Here is a 24,333-nt window from a genome sequence, read left to right as displayed (position 1 = left end):
TCCACCAGTCTGCTCAACCATACACGCTCTATAAATTAATGATTTAATTTAAATTGTCCTTTTTCGTGGATATTTCTGGGCCACAAACCCAGAGCTCTGCCTGGTAGTGTGCTTTAAGTTCTATCTACTGCAGTCTCTGTCAAAGCTCACTCCAGCCCATCTAAACCATTCCAGTCATCGAAGCCCTTCCCAGCCCATCCTCAACTGAATGCCATATACAGGACACAGACCATGCAAGTCTGCCCAATACTGGCCTTAGTTCTTCAATATATACCCATTATTTTCTGATTAGAGATCCTCTGTCACCATTTTCCTCTCCACCACATCCCTCGGGAGCACATTCAAGGCATCAACCACCCTCTCTGTAAAGAAGAATTTCCTAACATTACTCTTGTCTACCACCCTCAACCTCTGGTTTTACCATTTTCCTTTGTAAAAGCTTTTGTTCTACATTAATACCTTTCAAGTATTTGAACATCTGAATCGTGTCTCCCCTATCCCTCCTTTTCTCTAGGGCACATGTGTCAAACACAAGGCCTGCGGGCCCGACTAGCTGTTTTATGCGACCCGTGGTGCGCCGGCTTGAGGGCGATGCAGTGTTTTCTTCATTGTTACCCCTGGGTGTTTTACCTTCTGGCTGGCTAATTCCTCCTCACTGACGCAGTCGTTTATGTGGACAAATCTGTGGACGGCCGCTCCTATGTGCGTCCCGCGCCTAAACCGGAAGTTTTCTCTCTGACGTTGCAAGGTTGCAGTCTTGGGTACATTTCATGCTCTGGATTCCAAGTCTGAGAATAGGGGTTATTTCCAAGTTTATGCTCCATGGAGGTTGCGGTGCCGGTAGTGATGTCTTGGGCATGCTTTCATATGAGGCCGCTTCTCCGGTCTCTCCTCTCCCAATGGTCGCTGGTATCTCAGGATTACAGTTGCCGGCTAGGAAAGCATCCTCAAGTCTTCCGCAGCATGGAGTAGTGGCTGCTTGATGTCAGTCTATACAGGGGACTGTCTTTGCAGCCCTAGGCTAGTTGGTGATCATTATGGATGCTAGTTGGAAGGTCTGGGAGTGCTTGGTGCCTCCAGTTCTCAGCGCAGGCTCGTTGTCTCAGGAGATGACTCCGGGGTTTATCTCTGTTCTGGATGCACGGTGGGCTCTGTCAGAGTTTCTGGCGTTGATCAGGGGCAGTACGACCCAGGGTCAAGGAAGTGGCATGAGTCGACAGCCTAGGGGACATGAAGAGCTCTCATTTCATTCAGGTGTAGTGGATTATTTTTTGGGCTGAGATTTGTCTTGTCTTCTGCTTTTGTCGGAGGCTCATATTACAGGACAGGCCATTGTTCAAGCGGATTTCCTCATTAGAATTCAGCTAGCTCCCAGACAGTGGGAACTATCTCCAGAGACGTTCCAGCTCATTGTTAAGGCGTGGGGTTGCATGGTGATGTTTCTCCTGGCCTCAGCTCCTGCTGCCAAGCCGGCAAAGTTTTATCAGTGGATACTGACAGGGATTACGAGAAGGTGAACGCGTTAGTTCTTCTGTTGCCTCTGGGACGGCTTCGATATGTTGTTTCTCCCATGGCTGATTGGCCGAGTGTTGCTTTGCATTATCTGGGGTCTGGATTCCATAGTCTTGGTGGATCTGGATCGGCAATGCAGTCTGAGGTAGGCGAATCTGTTGGGGCTAGGAAGGGAGATTCTCTTTGGCTTCTGGTCATGACTGCCGCAGGGTTCCGTTCACAATCATCGATGCTTCGCATTTGATTTTCCTGCCTAGTTGTTGGCTAGGCGTGGTTCAGGAGTACAGAATATTCTAAGTAGATAGTTGCTACTCTTCTCTAGACCAAGACGAGCTTTACATCTGGAGCGTGTGCTGGGGTCTGGACAGTCCTTGTTTCCTAGTGTGATCAGCAGGGCATTTCTTTTCAGGCTTCCCTCGGTCACGTTCTCTCCTTCTTACGGGATGGAGTATCCAAAGGCTGGCGTATTCTTCCCTTTGGGTACTAGTGGTTACCTTTGTAGGTTATGAGGGAAGCACGTCGTATTCTTCGTTGTCAGTTCAGCTGGATGTGGTTGGGTTCCTGAAAGGGGGTGCGGTGTGTTCGCTTGCCTTGCAGAGGTTCTATCTTGATTGGAATCTCAAGTTGGGGCTGAGGGGCTTGTCCTTCGAGTCCTTATGCGGGATGTCGCTTCAGGATGTCAACCTGCAGATGGTCTTTCTGGTTCCTATGACATCAGTTCGGAGAGTGTTGCAGTTGTGGGCGCTGACCTGCAGAGATCCTTTCTAGCTTTTCACATCGTCAGATATCGTGTTTGGGACACTTCCTTCCTTTCCCCTTAAGGTGCTATCGGCTTTTCTTGTTCTACAATCTCTCTTCCTTCCTTTCCGGAGGAGGACTATGGATCGAAGTTTCCTTCCTCGTGGCTTTTCGATGAGCAGAGATTGCTAAAGTGCTTACTTCAGCTTGATAATGACTTTCGTTGTTTGGATTCCCTGGGTAGGGCAGCATCTAAAGCATCGGTGAAGCCATTGCCGGCATACCTTCAGGCTCTTTCACCTAGTGCAAAGGCAGTTTCCTGGACGGAGTCCAGGAGGTTTCTCTGGGAAGCATTGGCTAGGGCGAAGTTATGTTCTCTATGTATTTCTGGCTGATTGGGCAGTGTGTGGTTGCTTCCTTTTGGTCTTCAGGGATTGCAGAGGTGGCTTTCGCGTCCCACTCTTTATGAGGATTGATTTGCTACATCCCACTAGTCTCTGGATTCATCTGCTGTTGTTGCTAAGGAAGGAAAAATTATGTTCTTACCTGTTAATTTTCTTTCCTTTAGACACAGCAGATGAATCCAGAGCCCCACCCTTTCTGGATATTTCCTGTCAATTATTATTTCAGGAGTCTCGGAGGTTATGATTTAGTTGGTAGTTGTATTCTGTTTTATTACCTTGAAAATTAAGAAGTTTTTTTTGCATACTAAGTATATTACTCGTTCCGGATGCTTGGGCAAGGAGCGATACTGAAGGTGCATGGGAAGTTCCGTCCAAGAGGACCACCTGTTAATCAGTTCCTTATCTCCACCTGCTGGTAGATGTGTGCTATCCCACTAGTCTCTGGATTCATCTACTGTGTCTAAAGGAAAGAAAATTAACAGGTAAGAACATAATTTTTCCTTCCTCTAACTTTTGAAAATCCTTTTCCATGGTTTCCACTTCCTCCTTGGTGTCTAGTCTGTTACAAATCTTGGTATCATCTGTAAAAAGCCAAACCTTTCCTTCTAACTCTTCCTCAATGTCACTTACAAACCTATTGTACAGGATCGGCCCCAGCACCGATCCTTGAGGGACTCCACTACTCACCTTTCCTTCCTCTGAGCGAATTCCATTAATCACCACCCTCTAGCGTCTGTCCATCAACCAGTTTGTATTCTGAAGTGCCTTTTTGCTGAGTTTATGTATGCAAGTGGACAAGTGAAAAATCAAACCAAACCCTGCCCTGACGCATACAGTGAAATGTGCATGTCGGTAATGGGTTTGGCAGCGAGCTTATAAATGGAATACTGAGCTAAGTATTTCCATTATATTTTGTATATTGAGATCATCACAAATGAAATTGGTAAAAAGATATATTCAAAATATTGATGAAGTTGTAATTAGAAAAGTGAAGCCAAATGAGAAAGCTTGCAGCTAAACATACATTTCTTCTCAGTAGGCAAAATATGTCACATTAGAGAGCCGCTTCTGATGGCTTCTAAATTAACATTCTCAAATGAGTTTTGAGTAAATGTATTCAATATAACAGATATGCACATTGAGATATCTGAATCATATTTCCTGGTCAACATCAGGTTTAATCTGTTCTTTCAAGAGAGACATAGCATGATCATGAATCTTTGCATTATGAAAAGCCAAATCATTGTGTTCCGTTTTCTTCATCATAAATGCCTGTAGTTAATTCATAACACACCTCACTGAGATGCATGATATATTTTGAAAGTTACATCCGCTTTCTTCTCAAAAATGAAATAAAATTAGAATGGAAAATCAGGATCTTTGAGTTTTTAGTTGTTAGCTGCTAACCCTTTATTGATTTAGGACAGTGTGCTAATGCAGAGGAGATGAACATTTTGAGAGATTTTCATGTTGGTTCAGCCATGGGCTCTTAAACAGGTAACACACAATGAATGCCTGAACAGAGGCATACATAAAGTTTTATTCGAGAGGCTTGCACAATATCTGAAGAAACAAACTCTCAGCATCGGATTACTTTCTTAAGAAGCATTTCCTTTGATTTACTTATATGAAAGGGGGTGGCGTTCTACATTTATTCCTGTAGTCCAGTGGCCTCAAACCTGCGGCTCGGGGGCCACATGCGGCCTGCCAAGTACTATTTTGAGGCCCTCAGTATGTTTATCATAATCACAAAAGTAAAATAAAACAGCTATAAATTACATTATTATTTATAAACTACAAAGAGTTTTTAACTTATGCAAAATTTTCATTTCCTTAATAAGACATTAACTATTTTTTTCTGAGGCCCTCCAAGAATTTATAAATGCAAAATGTGGCCCTCCAAAGGGTTTGAGTTTGAGACCACTGCTATAGTCCTTCAGCCACCAAACTAAAGTGAATAGTAGAACATCAGATTCTGATCTTGGCTAACAGATCAGTAGAGTAGGTAGGCAAGGAGCCATATGACAGAATGACTTGTCATAATCTTTCCTTGGCATGAGTCTAGTTAGTTTGAATATAAACCCAAATAGTAAAATATGTTAGGTATTTACGGTAGTTAATCTTTGACAGCACTACATTCTTAAAAATAATGTTTCTGAACTGCAGATTTTATGAATATAAAGCAACAATTATTTTAATATGCAGATGTTCTTCTGTACATTTATTTTTTTTTTTTAACACTTGTTTGTCCTTTGGCTGTCTTCCAGGGTATTTCTCTTTTGCTAAAGCAGTAAATTGATTAGCTAGATAGATAGAACAAAGGTTCCTTTGTAGCTGTAGAAGATATTGCATTACTAAAAATGAAGCTGTTTTAACTAGGCAGCTAGGGCTGCATGGTTTTATTTATGCTGGGGTTTTTAATGATTAAATTTAATGTTAACCTTAAAACCTTATAGACTTGAAATGTAAAGTATAGTTCTTGTTGGCAAAACTTGTAAACATGCAGTAGTTTCAGTAATAATTCATTGAAATAATTTAAAATCCTCTTTGATTCCCTCTCTCATGTCTGATAGAAATTGTCATGATATATATATTTTAAAATATATCATAACTTTGCTTAGTTGTGTATTGTGATTCAGATACTTACCTTTGGTTGTCAGGCATATGGAATTTCATTATGCACCAAGATGTAATGCTTTGCTATTTAAAAAGAAAAACATTCCTGGGTAGGGCTTGATAAGGTTCCAGGATGTTGTTTTTGATTATTGGCTGCTAAGGCATCTTTAAAATGACCACCTTGAGAATTCCATCATCTAAGATTTAAAAGAATGTTTATGTGCTAAGCAGTGCCAGGAACCAGTCTCTGAGATACAGTTTTGATTCACTTAGTTGAACATGAAGCTACATTTTAAAGTAACATTAAGACTGTGTGTTAGATTCGTGGTAGCTCAGTTATCAGCGTAAGTTAAAATTAAGGGACTTCGGAATAGCATTTTATCTCTGTAGTTATTGGATCTTCTCTGCTGCTGCTGCTGCTGTTACTTATCACTTATATAGCGCCTGCTTAAGTGGTTTGAGACATTTTTCATTAACCACAAGCAGCAGGTTAAGATTAACTCTGGGTCCTTTTGATGTTTGGAGTCCTTCACATCTTCAACTCCCCCACCCTGCTTTTCAATGAATATATGTTATCCTATTCCATCTGGCTCTTCTCTGTTTTTCCAAAGTAGCCAAGTTGTATGTATGCATGTTGCTACTTGACTAGCCCACAATAATTTGTCTGTTAATTTGGCCAGGATTGAAGTGGGGTCTTTTTCCTTATCAACAACAGGTGAATCCAGAGACTTGTGGGTTATGACTATCTACCAGCAGGTGGAGGTAGAACATATTGGCTGACCAAGGAGCTTTGTGTGATGGAGCTCAGTTTAATGCTCTGTATTAGAGAATGACACGGTGACAAAATTCATCACCGTTCCCGTCCCTGCGGATAACCACGGGAAATAATCCTATGTCATTTTTTAGCGTCTATTTCAGCCTCAGTCCTTCTACACCAGCATTCTTCAAAGCAAAGCTTGAGGGTCAGTGGTTGTGGCCATTCATACTCTGATTTTTCCCTCTCTCCTTAAAGAATAACATGAAGATTGTTTACTGCGGTTATCAGCGGGGACGGTAATGGTGATGAATTTTGTCACCGTGTCATTCTCTACTCTGTATCTCCCAGCAGGCAGATAGATGGTCTCTCACAAGCTCCTGGTCGTCTTTGCTACTTTGCTCTTGTTCTGAGTTTTTCAGTTCCATTGAACTGGGGGTGTTTATGCTAAGCGGTGCCTACTTTAACGGATACACTTAGTGGTGCCAGGTCCCTCCCCCACCCCATCCTCCCTCCATGCTTGCTGCCTCATTATCCTTCCTCACAAGAAGGGAAAAAGGGCTTTTTTTTTTTTTGCATGTTTTAAATGCTTGTGGCAGATCCACCATTTACAGTGTTCCACCATGACATGGTGGTGCTGCACACTCGTCCAAAGGCTCTTTCTATGATACTTGAGCACAGCTCTACCTTTACCTTTTCACATTGCAATTTCCTGCTTAGGCTTTGCGACTCCTCCAGCTCTGCCTCTCATGGAGGGGTATGTCTTCAGACCTAGTGTGGGGTCCAGCTCAGAATATGAAACACAACAAGGTTTGGACCATAGAGCGCAACTCGACACTGCATTGGAGCAAGGTTCCATTGCTGAGAGTAGGCCAAGCCTCCTTTACAGATACTGGTCTACCCTGTTTTAGGTATAGTTTCTACACCTTCAGGGCAGTAAAACTCTTTTTCATCTTAACCACAGGTCTTCTGCTCTGACTTACCTAGTTCAGTTTAGCTCAGTGGGCTCCAACAAGCGGCTCAAGGCCCGCCAGGTAATATTTTGAGGCCCTCGGTATGTTTATCATCACAAAAGTAAAACAAAACAGTTTCTTGATCATATGTCTCTTTAGCTATAAATTACAATATTATTATTAAGACTTAGCCAAAAGGAAAGATTATTAATAATAATAATTTATTATTTTATACTGCCATTACACAAGAATTCTAGGCGGTTTATACCATAAGAAACTGAACAATCAGCGAAGTACATACATATAGGATAGAACCAGAATTAAAGGTTAAAGTAATTGCAGTCTTAAAAAGACCTAATTAAGTGATAAAGTTATCGAACAAAGCAGACTTTACTAATTTTCAAAAAGAACAATACGAGTTTTACCTCATGCAAAATTGTCATTTCTTTAATAAGACATTAACTATTTTTTCTGAGGCCCTCCAAGTACCTACAAATCCAAAATGTGGCCTTCAAAGGGTTTGAGTTTGAGACGACTGGTTTAGCTCCTGCCAGTATTGGATTTAGAGTTCAGTTTTATAATGATTGGTGGTTCATGCCTTCTCGTTTGAGCACAGGCTTTGCTTCATTGTTCGGTTGCTGCTCTCCAGTCCCCCTCTATAGATGCCATGCTGCTCTATGGCTGGTCTGGTCCATGCTCCTCTTAGGCTAGTTACCCACAACTTTGTGATAGCTGTGGGCCCTTATCCTCTTCTGGTTGGTGACAACAAGCAGCTTCCTTCTATTCTAACCTTTTAGTACCCAAATCTGTAGGTGAAGGATATCTTCTTTCAGAGCATGCACTCACTTAGTTTCACTGATTCTCAACCTCCTAGTGGCAACTAGCTCACTAGCCTCCTTTGTGCTATTGGCTTCTCCACATAACTTTCACTATCCCACCCTAATGAGAACTGCTTTGCTACATCCCCCAAGTCTTTGGATTCATCTGCTGCTGATGACAAGGGAAGAAAAATTATATCTTACCAGATTGATTTTCTTCCCTTTAGTCATAGCAGATGAATCTGTAGTCCCTCCTTTCTTATTTCCTTTCTTAATTAGGTGTTTGGCCATCTGGCGTCATCGAGTTCTAATTGTTGTCAGAATCATATCTAGTGGTTGTGAGTTCTACTTATATCATTGTTTTCACTAATTGTCCTTCTGCTTTGTTATTAGAAATGCTGACTGACCAAGCATGGCATCCTGTGTGACAGAGCTCAGTTTAATGCTCTATCTCCACTTGCTGGTAAATGGTCATAACCCACAAATCTCTGGCTTCGTCTCCTGTGACTAAAGGAAAGAAAATTATTAGATAAGACCTAAATTTTCCTTCCTGTATCTTGGGTAGTCTGACTCTTGATTTGAATTGTGTGCTCATGTGAGGTATACTGTTGCCACTATTTTTTTTCAAACTGTAGTTAGTACATGAACTTTTAAAAATTTTTGTAGAACTTAATGATTTTTAATCCATCAAAGCCCAAATGCAACTTAGGAGTTTTTAAAAAAACATTTTCGGTTAAAATGTGTTAAATGTAATAACACTACAAAGTTCAAAAAATGCACTGGAATCATGTTTCACAAAAAGGTTATTGGGGTGTCACCCGGAGGTGACATTGGACAGTACATAAGGTCAGCAAATTTGGTCGGTCATTAAACCAGTCAAACCGATTTAGCAACTGTCGGTACATGATCGGAGCGTTTAGTGCTTCTAGGCCTAAGTTCCTTGATGAGCAGTTTCCCAAGAATTAAAAATCTTGAGCTTGAACTTTTATTAGTTTTGGAGGCTTTGCGTGGAATGCTTTCTCCAAACCTTATACAAGTTTGTTGTATATCGGCCATTTCTTGGTGTCTGCTCCATTGTTCTGAACAAATGGGTGTTAATCCCTTCCTACCAGCAAGTGGAGGTAGAGAAAAGACTGAATTTTACCAGTGACATCACTAGTATATGCGGTATTTTTCTTTATCTTCAACAAGCGATGGGTGTGCTGTTTGGTGCCTTTCAGTCCCTGGCCTAGCTTCACATTTTGCAGCACTGTGTTGGTTGAGCCTTAGAGTGGTCCTTAGGCTTCTGGTTTTGTTCCATGCTTGGTTGAGCGCAGAGCTTAACTCTGCATTCCCCAGTTTGCACTCTTAGGGCTACTGGTTGCAGCTTTGGCTCTGTCCCATGGGATCTTGCCTGTGGGTGAGGGTCTCCATCCCCCTGTCTTGCCCAGTCATCACTGTTGGGGTAATCATTTCTTCTCAGGTTCCCCTGCGGCCCCCAGGTTGATTTTAATTTGATCTAGTAGAACCTTATCCCCTGAATTGGGAATAGGGCTCATTGAAATCTGTTACTGTATCTTTAAGAGGCTCCTTTAAAAAGACAGAGAAATCCATTTTCCAGTGCAATAGGACAAGCAGGTTATCTCTCCATGGCTGCGAGCCATGTGCAGAAGGAATCCACTCTGAATTTTTTTCTGTGATGCTTCCCTTCTGCATGCGTGCCGAAAGGAGTGTTCCTGTTCTGTTCCTTCTTTTCTGCTGAAGGTGGGTTTGTTTCTTTTTATTAAGTTTCAAATTAAATACAAAGCATAAACTTTGAAAAGAAACAGAATAAAATACAACCAATTTCCACATTGGATATTGAAATATCAAAGAAAATAAGTACACCATATAGTCCTCAGTCTGGCTGAGGGACAAAGATGCTAATCCTCCAGGGAAAGGAAAAACATAAGAAAAAAAAAATACTATGAAATCGAGCAAAACCCTTCAACTTCTATTTCTAACAGACTTGTTTCTTATGCTTGATTTCCTTGGGCTGCAAATGAAATCCTCTTTCCTTCCCAAAAAAATGGAGCTGAACTGGATCATAAAATATATATCTAACATCTTGATAGGAAATAAAACATTTACATGGGAATCTCAACTGAAATATAGCTCCTAAGGAAAGAACTTTATCACGATAAGCTAGAAATTCCTTTCTCCTGGTTTGGGTCCATTTTGAAACATCTGGGAAGATATATATTCTTTCACCTAAATAGGAAATTTGCTTCAGGTTGTAATATAACTTCAGGAACCAGCTCTATCTTGGTGAAAGACAAAATTAACTAACAATGTTGCATGACCGATTAACTCAATATTTGATGATTCTAATAAAGCTGTTACATCTAATTCTTCTCTGGCTTCATTCATGTCCTTAAGAGTCATTTTTTAAAAATATATTTTTTGTATTGGAGGCAATTTTGACTCAGGAATCTTCAGTGTAGTAATCAGAAAATTTTAAAAAATTTCCCTCGGAAATATAAGTTTAGGAAATGGAAAGTTCAGGAATCTCAAATTTAAACTCCTATTTTGATTTTTCTAGATTCTCAATTTTCCTTAAAAGTAAAGCTTTGTCCATAGTTTGTTGCTTAGTCACGCTTTTTATTTCATTAGTAGTTTTCTCAATTTCTCCTATCTTCTCAGCATGTTTCTGAAGTTGAACTATTTTCATTGGCATATTTAAAGTTAATAAGATAGTTAGTGCATACCGTATGGAGATTTTCAATAGCTTCCCACAGGGAATCCAGCGTTATCACTGAGGGCTTAGAAAGTGGCTTGAGGTCAGGCAAATTAGACTGTTCTTGATCAGACCTTAGGGTTGCCTCCTACGCCCACGTCTCCTCTGAGCTCACCACCACTTCTCGGGATATCTCCCCCCCCACTAAGTAGCTACGCTTCCACCAGCATCGAGATCTCTCCTTCCAGGTTTCCTGCTGACGGTATTCCCTTCCCTCTCGCAAGTGTGCGTGAGACTTCCGTCTGGAGGTATGCCTCGGCTGCCTCTCCGGGAGCTGGGGGGAAGGAACAGGTCCCATCGACCTCGGCAAACAATCGCTGTCCAAGCTGTGACCTCCCTGTGGTGCAGCAGCAGATTTGCCCGACATTGTTGAAGGTACTGTGAAAGTTATTATCAAAGTTTGACACGGTGTTGATGTTGCAGAAAGGAGTGGAAGATTACTCCTTTGCCTCCCTCTTTTTGTAGACATCGAAAAAATATGTAGATAGCACCTTATGGAGGAAATTATATCAGAAGAGCTGGAGCCTGCACTCGCACATCTTGCTCCGTCGCCATCTTGCCCTCCCTCCCCCCTTCTTTTCCCTGAAGCGGGATTTGACGTTTCATATTAATCAAGAGGTGCATTTACCTGTCTTCCAGCCTACAGGTTTGAAGAAACAGGACTGCATTATTAAGAAGTCGAGGATTTAATTTTGTCAGACAGATGAATTAAGATTTCTAGAATAGCTGAAGAAATGGGCATCTCAGCAGGTACAGTTTGGAAAATAATTCATGGAAAAGTTGAGCATGTTCAAGGTTAGTGCAAGATGGGTTCCAAGAATGCTGACCCCATGTCAGGAGACGTGAGGCTCCGGTGCTCTCAGGAGAAGTTGGAGATGCTTCGTTAAGACCAAGTAAATTTTTTTTCATCGTTTGGTGACTGGAGATTACTCATCACAGAGATCCTAAATCCAAAATGGAATCGATTCAGTGGAAACTCAAGTCATTCCTTATCCCAAAAAAGTTCAAGACAGAAAAATCTACAGGCAAAATCATGGCAACTTTTGCTCCTGGATTTCATGCCACACAAAACAACCATAACAAGGGAGAGTTACACCAACACAATTATTGCTTTGTGGGAGTCGAGAAAAGATGAAGAAAATTCACATCAGGCATGCTGCTTCTTCACAACAATGTGCCAGTGCACATTTTACGATAATCACAGGCTGCCATCTGAGAATTTGGGTTTCAGCAGCTGAACCATCCACCCTACAGCCCTGATCTTGCTCCCTCAGATTTATTTCCTGTTCCGAGTTTTGAAGAAATCTATCCATAGACAGCAGTTTTCAAGAGATGAAGACATCAAGGAAGCTGTGACGTCCTGGGTTGAAGGTCAAATGGAAGAATCCTTTTCAAAGGGGTTAAAGTCCATTGCAGGAAAAGTGGACAAAATGCATGGAGATATCAGGGGACTAGATTGAAAAATAAAATTTTTTTTTTTTTTTTTAAATCAATAGGAGGAAATATTTTTTCACTCAAAATAGTTCAGCTCTGGAACACGTTGCCAGAGGTTGGTAAGAGCAGATAGCATAGCTGGTTTAAGAAAGGTTTGGACAATTTCCTGGAGGAAATGTCCATAGTCTTTTATTGAGAGAGACATGGGGGAAGCCACTGCTTGCCCTGGATCAGTAGCATGGAATGTTGCTGCTTCTTAGTTTTGGCTAGATACTAGGGACCTGGATTGGCCATCGTGAGAACGGGCTACTGGGCTTGATGAACCATTGGTCTGACCCAGTAATGCTATTGTTATGTTCTTAGGCCCCTCGTAGTCAAAATATGTTTAGTTTTTTTCCATGGAGTTAAGTATTTCATTTATTACTGAAAGGTATGTCTATTTTAAAAAATAATCACAAGAAGGTGAATTTTACACTTTGCTTCAGTCTTGTCCCATAATCTTTTTTATAACCATATACTCAACTGTTTTCAGGCCTCTCAAGACAAGGTTGGACATGTTCCTGCGAACCAGAACAAACGCAAGTAGGGCTGGTCTCGGTTAGGGAACTGGTCTTTGACCTGGGGGCCGCCGCGTGAGCAGTATGCTGAGTGTGATAGACCAATGGTCTGACCCAGCAGCGGCAAATTCTTATGTTCTTATGTATTATACATTCAGATTATCAAAAGTTTTTTAAAAACTAGTAAAAATATCAGATTTTTATTTATTTATTTTTAAATTTCTATACCGCTTAAACCAGGGGTGCCCACAGTTTTTTGACTCGCGAGCTACTTTAAAATGACCAAGTCAAAATGATCTACCAACCATAAAATTTTAAAAAAACACAACGCACACTGTACGCATAGAATTGTTAATTATCATTCCTATTCCGGGTTTTTTCAAAGAGGTCAAAGCAGATGACTCTATGCACTGTCACCTCAGTAACAACCATACAAAAATAGACAAATGCCCACCCCCTCCCTTTTTACTAAACCACAATAGCAGTTTTTAGCGCAGGGAGCTGCGCTGAATGCCCAGCGCTGCTCTCGACGCTCATAGGCTCCCTGCGCTAAAAACCACTATTGCGGTTTAGTAAAAGGGGACCATATTGTAAAATATAGACAGCAGATATAAATTCAGACACATTTTGACCACTAAATTTAAAATAAAATCATTTTTCCTACCTTGTCTGGTGATTTCATGAGTCTCTGGTTGCACTTTCTTCTTCTGACTGTGCATCCAATCTTTCTTTCAGCCTGTATGCTTCCATTCCTCCAAACCTCATTCCCCCCCCCCCCAGCTTTTTCTTCTTCTCTCCCTGCCCTTTCTTTCTTTCTCTCTTCATGCCCCCTTTCTTATTTTCCTGTTTCTCTTCTTTCCTTCTGTCTCCCTGCCTGCGCCCCTTTCTTTCTTTCTCCCTGCCCTTCCCCAAGCCACTGCCGCTGCCATCGGGGAACGGGACCCAAACGCCACCAATGGATAACGGCGACGACGCCCCATACTCTCTCTGCTTTGGGCCGATCAATCTTCCTCTCCCCGACATTAATCTGCCGTCGGATAGGAAGTTCCGCCCATCCAGGCAGCGATTGGCTGGCCCGAACTTCCTCTCCGGCAGAATTGACGTCGGAGAGAGGAAGATTGATCAGCCTGATAGATCGCCAAGGCAAAGGGAGTCCTGGATGATCGACTCACTTTGCCTTGGCGAGCTACCGGTCGATCGCGATCGACCTATTGGGCACCCCTGGCTTAAACCTATGCAGTTTCCATATAAAACATATACATAATATTTCATCAAACAATACATTGCACACATTTCTTATAGCATTTATATTCTAACAAAATATGATCATAAGAACATAAAAATAGCTTTACTGGGTCAGACCAATGGTCCATCAAGCCCGTTCTCATGGTGGCCAATCCAGGTCACTAGTACCTAGCCAAAACCCAAGGAGCAGCACTATTCCATGCTACTGATCCAGGGCAAGCATTGTCTTTCTCAATAACCGACTATGGACTTTTCCTCCAGGAAATTGTCCAAACCTTTCTTAAAACCAGCTACGCAATCTGCTCTTACCACAACCTCTGGCAACGCGTTCCAAATCAAACTAAAAATCCCTTCAAGCCATATATAAGCATAACATTCTAAGAAAAGTGCAAAAGCACAAAACCATTGAAGTTCTCGTCAATATATACCAACGCTGAATCATTCTTCAATTTTATTTCATAAAAAGTATCAACAAATAATTGTCTTTAGCATTTTTTTAAAATTGCAGGCGATCCGTACAAATCCTCAGGATTCCAGTGAGGGAATTCCAGAGCTTCACCCCAGCTATGGAAAACATTGATGCTGATATACAGATGTCTAGGGATGGATCTATTGTGAACATAGAAAACTGATCATTTTCATAAAGTAGTTCCTTTGGGCCACATTCCCAGAGCTTTTAAATTTGTGAAAGATTTGTAGCATCTGGCATTTGTTTGCATGATGAATATGTCAGAAATGTTCTTCAGTGGAATCCTGCTGTTTGGACCTGATATAAAACAGTGACCATGAGGTCAGTGAATAATGAGAGAGCTGAGGTGCCCATGTGTCAGAGAAGTAACTCAAGCCAAGAGATTACTGTAAGAAGTAATTGTATCACACAGTACCATTACCATAACATGCAAAACCAAAAATGAACTGAAATTCACTCCAGAAAACAGTCATGATCTTTCCATACTAAAAAAAAAATTAGCAGAGAACTACATAAAGAGGGTTTTTAATGAACTGAGTGGTGGCTGCTTTTTTTTTCCCCCCAATGCTGGCTAACAGATTTTCTTGCTAGTTTATCAAGATGTACATCGGTTCCAAAGCCTAAATCTCTAGCAGTTGGATTGTAACTGTGCCAAAGGTGAAATGTCTGATGAGGAATTAGGTTCCAGATAAATTAGTTGGCTTGTTAAGCCTATAATTACGTAAGTATTGTGCAGACAAAATGATGTATACAGTAGTTCTTCTGGAGCATAAATAGCATCTTACATGACAGGAAGAGTATATTCATTTTTAAACTTATCCATTGAAATTATGAAAAATGAAATTGTAGCCAGCGTTAATTTTGTAACTATATTACTGTACGTATTATGTTATAACATTACAAATTGAAGCTTTTTAAACTCTGAGAATCTCATTTAAATTATGAAATGTATACTTTAAGTTTTAAAGTATGTTTCATAATTACACTTCTATTAGGTTTTACGGTTTATATACACATGATGCAGGTTTTTCCTGAAACATGGCCATGTTTGATTTTTATACTGCTTGTTAATTGGATTTTGATTAAAATATTCAACTGACAATAGTTTGCTGATTTTGGTCTTGTTTTTACATCTGGTGGTCTACTTTGGCGATCACATGTATATACATTTTTTGCTCTGACATATTTGTTTAGTTTTCTAGAGCTAACATATCCTTAGGTCAAAAACAAATGAACAAATCTTATAAGCTCTTAAATCTGCAGCAGCAGCTAAAAATCCTTATTCCATATAAAGGAGAGAGGGAAAGGGAATGGGACTTTTGAATATGTAACTACAAAAAGGCAGTATACAAACAGTTTATATAGATATAGTACTCTGAGGTTTTGGGATCGAATCTCAACACTGCTCCTTGTGACCATGAGCAAGTCACTTAATCCTCCATTGCCCCGGGTTGTAAATAAGTAAGTAAGTACATATGTAAGTATAAGTGTGTGTATGTATGTGTGTGTATATATATACTTACTTATTTACAACCCGGGGCAATGGAGGATTAAGTGACTTGCTCAGGGTCACAAGGAGCAGTGTTGAGATTCGATCCCAAAACCTCAGGGTACTAAGGCAACCACTGTACCACTAGGGAATAAGGCTGACTAGGGCAGTTTGCTAAAAATGTAGTACCTGGGAGCTGCAAAGTGAGCCCTTGGGGTCACACCCCTTTGGAAAGATCCCATGGGACCAAACCAAACAAAGCCTCACCCAGTGGCACTAAGAAGTGTGACTGGGGGCTGCAGAGCCAGGCTTCTCCTTCAACCAGGTACAGGCAGACTGTAAACCTGACAGCAGCTAGGCTTAACCATGCTGTGCAGCTGAGGCCAGCAGAGTGGGGAGCTAGGCCATGGACAGGAGCAGGAGCACCAACAGCCATGTGCTGGAAGGTAGAACTTATGAGGTACACAATATTGTCACTGGTAGAATTAAATTTTCTCAACTTCCATCTGCTGGTAAGAGGAGATGATAACCCATTTGTTTAGGACACTGTCACTGACCAAAGAAAAGAAAATTATTAGGTAAGACATTTGACTTGAAGGATATGTTGGCTCCAGGAAACTAATAAATAAATCTTTTATAAGTTAGTCTGAATACATTTTTTTTCTTCAACCTTGTTTTTCTAACCAAGCAGAGAAATTATATTTCAGTGCAGAGAAATGATTATTTTGCATTTCTTTGTCCTGGAGGAATACAGCTATTGTGAAACCATACTGCAGAGTGTTAATTCATTTTTGGCAGCGCAAGTATACTAATATTTAAATAATGATATTGCACAAAAAATAGAACTTTGTTCCCTTCACTGCAAATGAACTTAGCTACCAGCAAAAAGCTGTAAACTTCAAGACGTTACACGCAAGTACAGTATGTATTTCCTTGATCTCAGAGGGCTTATAATCCAAATTTGTACCTGACTTAGTGGGAAATGAAGTAACTTGCCCAAGATTACAAGAAGCATTGGTAGGAGAAGTAGGATTTGAACCCTTCATTTACCCATTCTTGGCCTTTTGTTCTAACCACTGAGGCCCCGATGCAGAAAAGCTTTCTGCAGCAGTAAAACTCATTTAAAGCTGTTTTACTGCTACAGAATGTTCTCTTCCCAATGCACAAAAGGGTTCTCTGTAGCTGCTACTGATCCTCTTAGGAGCCACCAGGAACCCAGTACAATGCAAGGAGCTCATTGGTATTTAAATTAGCTCTCCTTGCGTTGCAGAAAAGGGACCCCACCCCCCCCTTAGGGGCAAAATTTTCTGGCAGGTCTGGACCTACTGGTATGTTCTCTGTGTGCTGTGAGGCACACAACACAAGCACAACAGCAGCAGTGTCCATTAAAAAAATATATATATGTTGGGAACGACTGGGAAAGCAGAAGCTGCTGGCTCAGCTATGGCCAGGTTTTTTTTTATTTTTTAAATGGGCGCAGCTTGTGTGTGTGTGTGTGTGTGTTGCTCCCACATAACACACTCACCACAGCTGCACCCTTCTAAAAAATTACCATAGGAGCACTTAACCGACACTTATTTTGTAGGCAGTGAGGGCCAGATTCTATATACAGCGCCTAAGCATGCCTACATTGTAGGTGCTGCTCTGTGCAGTTGTCAGTCAAACACTACATGCCACTTAAAGAATCGCCCCTAGCTGCACCTAAGCAGACTTAGGTTTCTCTATGTGCTATAGAAGCCTACTGGTATATTTGGCCAGGTTTTACCGGGCCTAATTTACTTTTGCCTAACTCAGATACTTAGCAACTAAGTCAACCATGAATATTCTCTGCCCCCCTAACCACACCTACTTTTCAGGAAAACATCAGAGGGGACCTCGACTTAGGCGTCGCTAGGCGCTACTGAATTCCATATGGAACTCTTAATTGGTTATTGATTTAATGTATCAATTAACTTCAATGACACAGTCAATTACGATGGGAACGGACAATGAGCAATCCACCAGAGCCAGCAGGATAAAATCAAGCTGCCTTTATTTCAGTCCAGGGTATACATTAATAAGGATCCGACATAGAACTATTTCCGGCGAACACAAATACCTGCATCAGGGGCCACTGTACCTCGGGCTTCACAGAAAAAGACCATACTTTTGCAGATAAACAAATCCAAATTGAACCAATCTGGGGTGTGCATGTCCTGTTGGACTTCTTGGCAGCATAGGGTCAATTACCATGCCATTTAAGCTAATTGAAATTATTTGAATTGTGCACGGATTTTAGTTGGGCCATCACAAGGTCTCTGCAATTAGGGTGCTGTTTATGGAATCTGTCTCTAAGGGCTTACACAGTAATCCTGCACCAACCAGTTAGTGTGCAATAATGCAGACGCGCTAACTGATTTACACAGGAGCACACAATTCTCTGCCCCAATACACCTCTTCAAGTTTCAAGTTTCAAGTTTAATAAAATTTGATGGTTCGCCTATTAAATCTAAGCGAATTACATAATAAAAAAGATAATAGTATAAAACAGTAAAACAAGTTATTTTACATTAACAATTTTCAAAGGGCTATGACAAATTGACAATACAGACGAACTAAGAAACATTAGGAGAGGACATTAGGGAATAAAAGTTACAATTTGTTGTTTCCTCAAGGGAAGAAAGGGGTATGATATGGGTAGGACCAAACGATTAGGTTGGGGAAAATGTGTGAGGACGTATTAATTGTTTAGATGTTTAGATGTACGCTGAGAAGTTATTCTAAAGGTTAAATGAGGATTTGAAGAGATATGTTTTTAGATTAATTTTAAATAAGTTAAGGTCTTTGATGTTTCTGATATAAAGGGGGAGGGTATTCCAGATGAGAGGTGCCATGACTGAGAAGATGTCATGGCGTCTAGTTCCTATTATTTTCAATGAGGGGACCATTAATAGACCTTGAGTATTGGACCGAAGTGAACGTTTTGAAGTATGAGGAATTAGGAGCCGATCTATAAACTGAGGTTCATTAGTAGCTAGTGTTTTAAATACCAGTAATGCTATTTTATATGTTGTACGTTGATTGATGGGCAGCCAATGAGATTTTATGAGATAGGGAGTTACGTGATCGTATTTTTTCCCATGGTGAATTATTTTAATGGCAATATTTTGAATTATTTGTAATCGTCTTTGATCCTTCTGGGTGATATTCATGAAGAGTGAGTTACAATAATCGAGTCTGGATATTATAAGGGAGTGTATTAAGATATTTAGGGATTTTGATTCTAGATATTTCGACATCGAGCGGATTAAACGTAAACGGTAGAAACAACTTTTGACTGTGTTGTTGATGTGCTCTTGATAAGAGAATTTATCGTCGATTGTTACTCCTAATATCTTAAGGGATGCGACGAGTTCAATTGCTGTATTATCAATAGAAAAAGGCATAGAGAGATTTAAGCCCTGTTTAAACGGAAAGAACAACGCCTTTGTTTTTGTTATGTTTAACGCAAGCTTATTCTGAGTAAGCCAATTTTTGATTTTTTCTAATTTTTGATTGATTTGTATTATTTCGTTTTTAAAAAATATTTTTTAGAACAAAAGGAGCATGTGTAGAATTGGACCTGCAGGATGCATAGTAAGATGCTTTAAGCTGTAGTAAGTGCGCCCTAGCTTGTACCTTAGCTTATTGAAAGGACCCCGTAGCTAACTATTGCTTTAAAAAAACAAAACAAAATATTAATTAATGTGAAAAATGTTCTTTCAGTGTAAACTTTTTCAGCTTTGAAGCAATATTCTTTGAACACATTGTTATGCATATATCAGTATTATTATTTGAATGAACATTAAGATCTCGTACATCCTTTTAGAATATACTAAAAATATAAATATATATTATCCTTGTTTTTACAGAGGAAGCCGACTACAGTGCCTTTGGTACAGACACTTTGACGAGAAAGAAAAATGTCCTAGCTAATGTGTTGCGTACAGATAATAATAGAAAGAAAGCACACATCGTCATCAGCATGCCACGAGACTTCAGGCCAGTATCTTCTATAATCGATGTGGATATTCTTCCTGAAACTCACCGTAGAGTTAGACTGTACAAACATGGTACTGAAAAACCACTAGGATTTTACATCCGTGATGGCTCAAGCGTCAGAGTAACACCACATGGGTTAGAAAAAGTCCCTGGAATTTTTATATCCAGACTTGTTCCTGGTGGCTTGGCTCAAAGCACAGGTCTGTTGGCCGTGAATGATGAAGTTCTTGAAGTCAATGGCATTGAGGTTTCTGGGAAGAGCCTTGATCAGGTTACAGATATGATGATTGCAAACAGCCACAACCTGATCATCACAGTGAGACCAGCAAACCAGAGAAATAATGTGGTTAGACACAGTCGGACTTCCGGCAGCTCTGGTCAGTCAACTGACAGCAGTACAAGCCATCATGGATACACGGTAACTCAGCACATTGTGCAGAATTTCCATCAAGAAGAAGTGGAGAGTGACGACGAGGACATCATTATTGAAAATGATGGGGAACCACAGCAAATTCCAAAAGCTGTCCCAGCCAGTGAGAGTCTGGAATCATTAACACATTGTGAAGCCCATCATTCCCAGCCAACACAGAATGGCTTTATTCCATCTAGTGAGATAACTCCACCCACAGCTATGTATAAATTTAACGTGGAGCGAGAAAAAAACACCCCTGACAAAAGACCTTTAGAAGAAGATGGTACCATTATAACACTATAGATGTGCATTTCTGTACTTTGTTCTACAATAACTGAAGGTGTCATATTGTGCAGCATTTTAATTTGTCTTGTACAAACAGCAATCCGTGTCAGCTGGCCAGAATTTTCAGTTTGAAACCATCATTGCTAAATGAGTATTGCTAATAATTGCTACTATACTTTCTATTTGAAAATGAACATGATAGCATCCCACATTCCCTTGCTTTTACACAAAGTTTGCTAAGTAGTTTTGTTCTCTGCCCACTGCTTTTTCATGACAGTATCAGTGGACCAACAGGAAGGGATTCTGGTGTTCTCATTTTCTTTTTTTGTGGGTGACCCTAGGCCTGGGGTGGGCAACTCCGGTCCTCGGGGCCAGAATCCAGTTGGGTTTTCAGGATCTCCCCAATGAATATGCATTGAAAGCAGTGCATGCAAACAGATCTCATGCATATTCATTAGGGAAATCCTGAAAATCCGACTGGATTCTGGCCCTCACAGACCGCAGTTGCCCACCCCTGCCCTAGGCTAACAACTTCTTCTTGATCAAGTCTGAACTGAAATTCCCACTGCAGCTGGAAAGGCAAGAAGCAGTTGTTACCTCTTTTCTATATGATAAATTCTTCAATACAGTAGACTCTGTTAATTGGAACTCAAGCAACTAGAACTCTCAAACAACCAGGAAAAAAAATCTAAGAAATACTGTAATACTTACATGAAAATTTAAAATTAATTTCTGGTGGAAATTTAAGTGAAAACTTGGCACGCCACACCAAAGTATGCCCACACTTTGCCTACCACATGTCCGGTAGTTTGTCTAGGAACAGTTTATGGTATGGCATAGTATGGGGTATAGTATTGGGCCTATTTTTAATAGTAACTCTCAAGCTAGTCTCAAAAAACTACATCTATCCATAGAAATATGATGACAGATAAAGGCCAAATGGCCCATTCAGTCAGCCCATCCACAGTATCTATCAATCCCCCTGGGTGCTGGTTAACTCAGTCTACTGTATTGTGTTTTTAAAATAAGACAGTTTTGCAGATCTGTTCAGTGAGGATATAAATAACTAGCAGAAAGTTTAGGGAGACCTAAATGTTTTCAGCTAATGTGAACTGCTCTTAAAGGTATTCGATCTTATTGTATGTGGGCTACTACTGGATGCTTACTGAAAATGTAAGCAGTAACCTCAATATGCTAATGTGAAAATTGTATTCCTTCTTGTACGTTAAGGGCCAGTTCCCTTCTTTTTATTTTAATGTATAAAAAAATAACTAGAAGAACTTCACTTCAGATGATGGTAGTAATAGTTTGATGCAAGTTTGAAAGCTAAGAAGAAACTGCAAATTCTTAGACTGAATGGGGACACTATCCCTTTGCTAAATTTCTATATAATTACTGTAATTTTCACAGCATCAAACATAAAGGAACAGATTCAGCAAATGGCACTGAAAAATAGGTGTCGTGGAAAATCAGCACTCTGCACTATTAACATCAATAATTGTTCCAGTTCTTGATGATTAATTGGCTTCCTAAACAATTATTTTGTGCACATTTCTCTGGATCGCACCCAAATTTGGGTGCACTTTATATAATCCGGAGGAAAATGTCTAGGGAAGAACAGTGTAAATTTACCCTGATGATGATTTAGGATGCATAACTTAATATTTGAAGATTTTTTTTTATTTCAAATATTTTTATTGAAATTTTTAAACAAGTGGAACATAACATATTTTAAGATTTATTGTCAGATGATATTTTAATATGACTATAAATATTACCCAGGATTAAAGCTTTGGTTACTATTCAGGAGAGCTCATGAGACTTGTGGATTCATATTCACTTTGATTATTTGACTAATGTTTAGGGTTAGGCAAGTCACTGTAATACTCAGTATTTGTTTGTTTACTAAACTGAAGCTGGGTATACCAGTAGGAATATTGTGCCTTCTCCCTTGCATCTTTTTGAAATCTTTCCTATAGTTTTAGTGTCAAAAATCTGCATCCACCTGCACTTGATTAGAATCCAGTGCTTAATGAATTCCAAACCTTTAACCCTACAGAATAAAATATATGCCTTTTTTAATTTGAGTACATGTTTTACAACCATGTACTTACTCTGTTAGTATATATTCTGTCTATCTAGTTTATCACCAAAAACATTTATATCGAGAGTAGAGAACATGCTTTGAAAACACAGTAAAATGGGGAAAAAAAAAATCTTATAGTGCACTTTTTTCCTATAGCAGTAAAACAGATTTTGTCTAGTGGTCGACTTTACAGGTTAAAGGGGTCCTTTTACTAAATTTTTGCACACGCTAAATACCACACAGCCTATTTTATGCCTATGGGCCACATGGCACATAACGCACACTAATATCCGTTCAGTGTGTGCTAAGCTTTAGTAATGGAGCTTATTAGTGTAAAACACTAACTATGGCTGCAGCTTGGATATAAGATGCAGGACAATGTTTATAAGAGACAGAGGCACGACACCATGAACTTCTTATATTGCTGTCTAAAAACATTTCCATACAAAGTATCACTCGCGCAAAAATTCAGACAAAAGGTCTGATATATATAGGATTTTCTCCCATTTTACTCTCTTAACAGGGAGATAAAGCCTGAATGAGGCAGACAGCGCTTGTAACTTTGCCTAATTTTAATCATATAATATACATGAACACTAGCATTATATTAGTGACATTAAGAACAATTTATAAAGATTTATATGATATAAAATGGCATACTCAAATCTCATTGAAAGTGTAATCAATTAGAGGAAAATTAACAGCTTTCTGTATGTGATGATTTGGTTTGATTTTTAATTATGGAATTACTTCAAAGTACCTGACAGATCCATCCATTTTATTTTTGTTTTAACATATACAGCGTTAGGAGCAGCAGAACAGAGTAGTTTCTATGCCCATATATTTTATATGGATGTAACTTGCAGGCCATTACATGGAGTCGCATCAAGGGCATATGTAGATATTTAAACTTTAGTTCATTCTGTAGGAGATGGAACATTCCACAAATTAACTCTTGATTTGGCATTGTTGCTCAAAAGCACCATGTGTTTCTATGGCTCTTTTGGGAGATCTGCATCTCTAAATGCCTATTACTTGGCACTGTTGCTCTCGTTCAGCATCAGGTTACATAAAGCAGCCATTTCACCATCTCCCAATTAAAGGCTTAAAAAGTATAAGGAACATAATTTTTCTCCGTGGTATTAATTGTGGGAAAGTGAAGAGCAAACAGGGGAATTTGTCTAGATTAAAAAAAAAATCATAAAGAGAAAACAAGTGAAACCAACCCAGGATCCCAATAAGTTAAGAAGTCAAAACTTTCCCAATTCAAGTCCAGTTTAGTTGCAATAATGTGCATTTACTGAGATAGTGTTTGCTTTGTAAGATACCTAAGGACTATACTTTAAAAGTGCTGCTGTGCCATTTCCAGCGTTGGGATATTTTTTATTTTTTGGAGCGGGGGGGGGGTTGGGGGAGGCTATAATAGAGGAGAAGAGATACTGTAGTCCCTTTTATGACGACAGTCAAGTTCAGTAGATGACTACTAAGTTCAGTTAATGACTACTAAGACCAATTACTGGTCAAGGTCATTGTTCTTAAAGTCGTGATACTACCTCCTAGCTCTGCTGGTCTTATCTTATATAGACCATAAAAAATAAAAACTTATCTACCATTAGCTTTTCTCACACATTTTTATTTTGAACCATAAAAAGCATATTCCTCTTGTTTATGGCACTGGACGGACCTCACATGCCAGAATTATTCCCACTTTGGTGACTCTTCGACTGAGTTTCTCATGTTATACAGGTGTGAAGCTGCAAATGTCTGCTAATGTTTAGCATAGCAG

General features: G+C 39.9%; 1 protein-coding gene across 3 annotated transcripts in view; it reads left to right on the top strand.

Moving 5' to 3' along the window:
- Positions 1 to 23,817, top strand: part of PARD6B (par-6 family cell polarity regulator beta) — a 55,047-nt gene extending 31,230 nt beyond the window's left edge. For all 3 annotated transcript variants that reach the window (XM_033915156.1, XM_033915154.1, XM_033915157.1), the window contains one exon: positions 19,635 to 23,817. In XM_033915156.1, coding sequence (XP_033771047.1) covers positions 19,635 to 20,479 — 845 coding nt within the window. In that variant the 3' untranslated portion in view covers positions 20,480 to 23,817. The remainder of the gene's footprint in view (positions 1 to 19,634) is intronic.
- Positions 23,818 to 24,333: the final 516 nt, after the last annotated feature.

This window comes from Geotrypetes seraphini, chromosome 11 (assembly GCF_902459505.1).
Source record: "Geotrypetes seraphini chromosome 11, aGeoSer1.1, whole genome shotgun sequence".
Taxonomy (NCBI): domain Eukaryota; kingdom Metazoa; phylum Chordata; class Amphibia; order Gymnophiona; family Dermophiidae; genus Geotrypetes; species Geotrypetes seraphini.
Note: the sequence above shows the minus strand (reverse complement) of the source record. Positions and strands in the feature narration are given on the sequence as shown.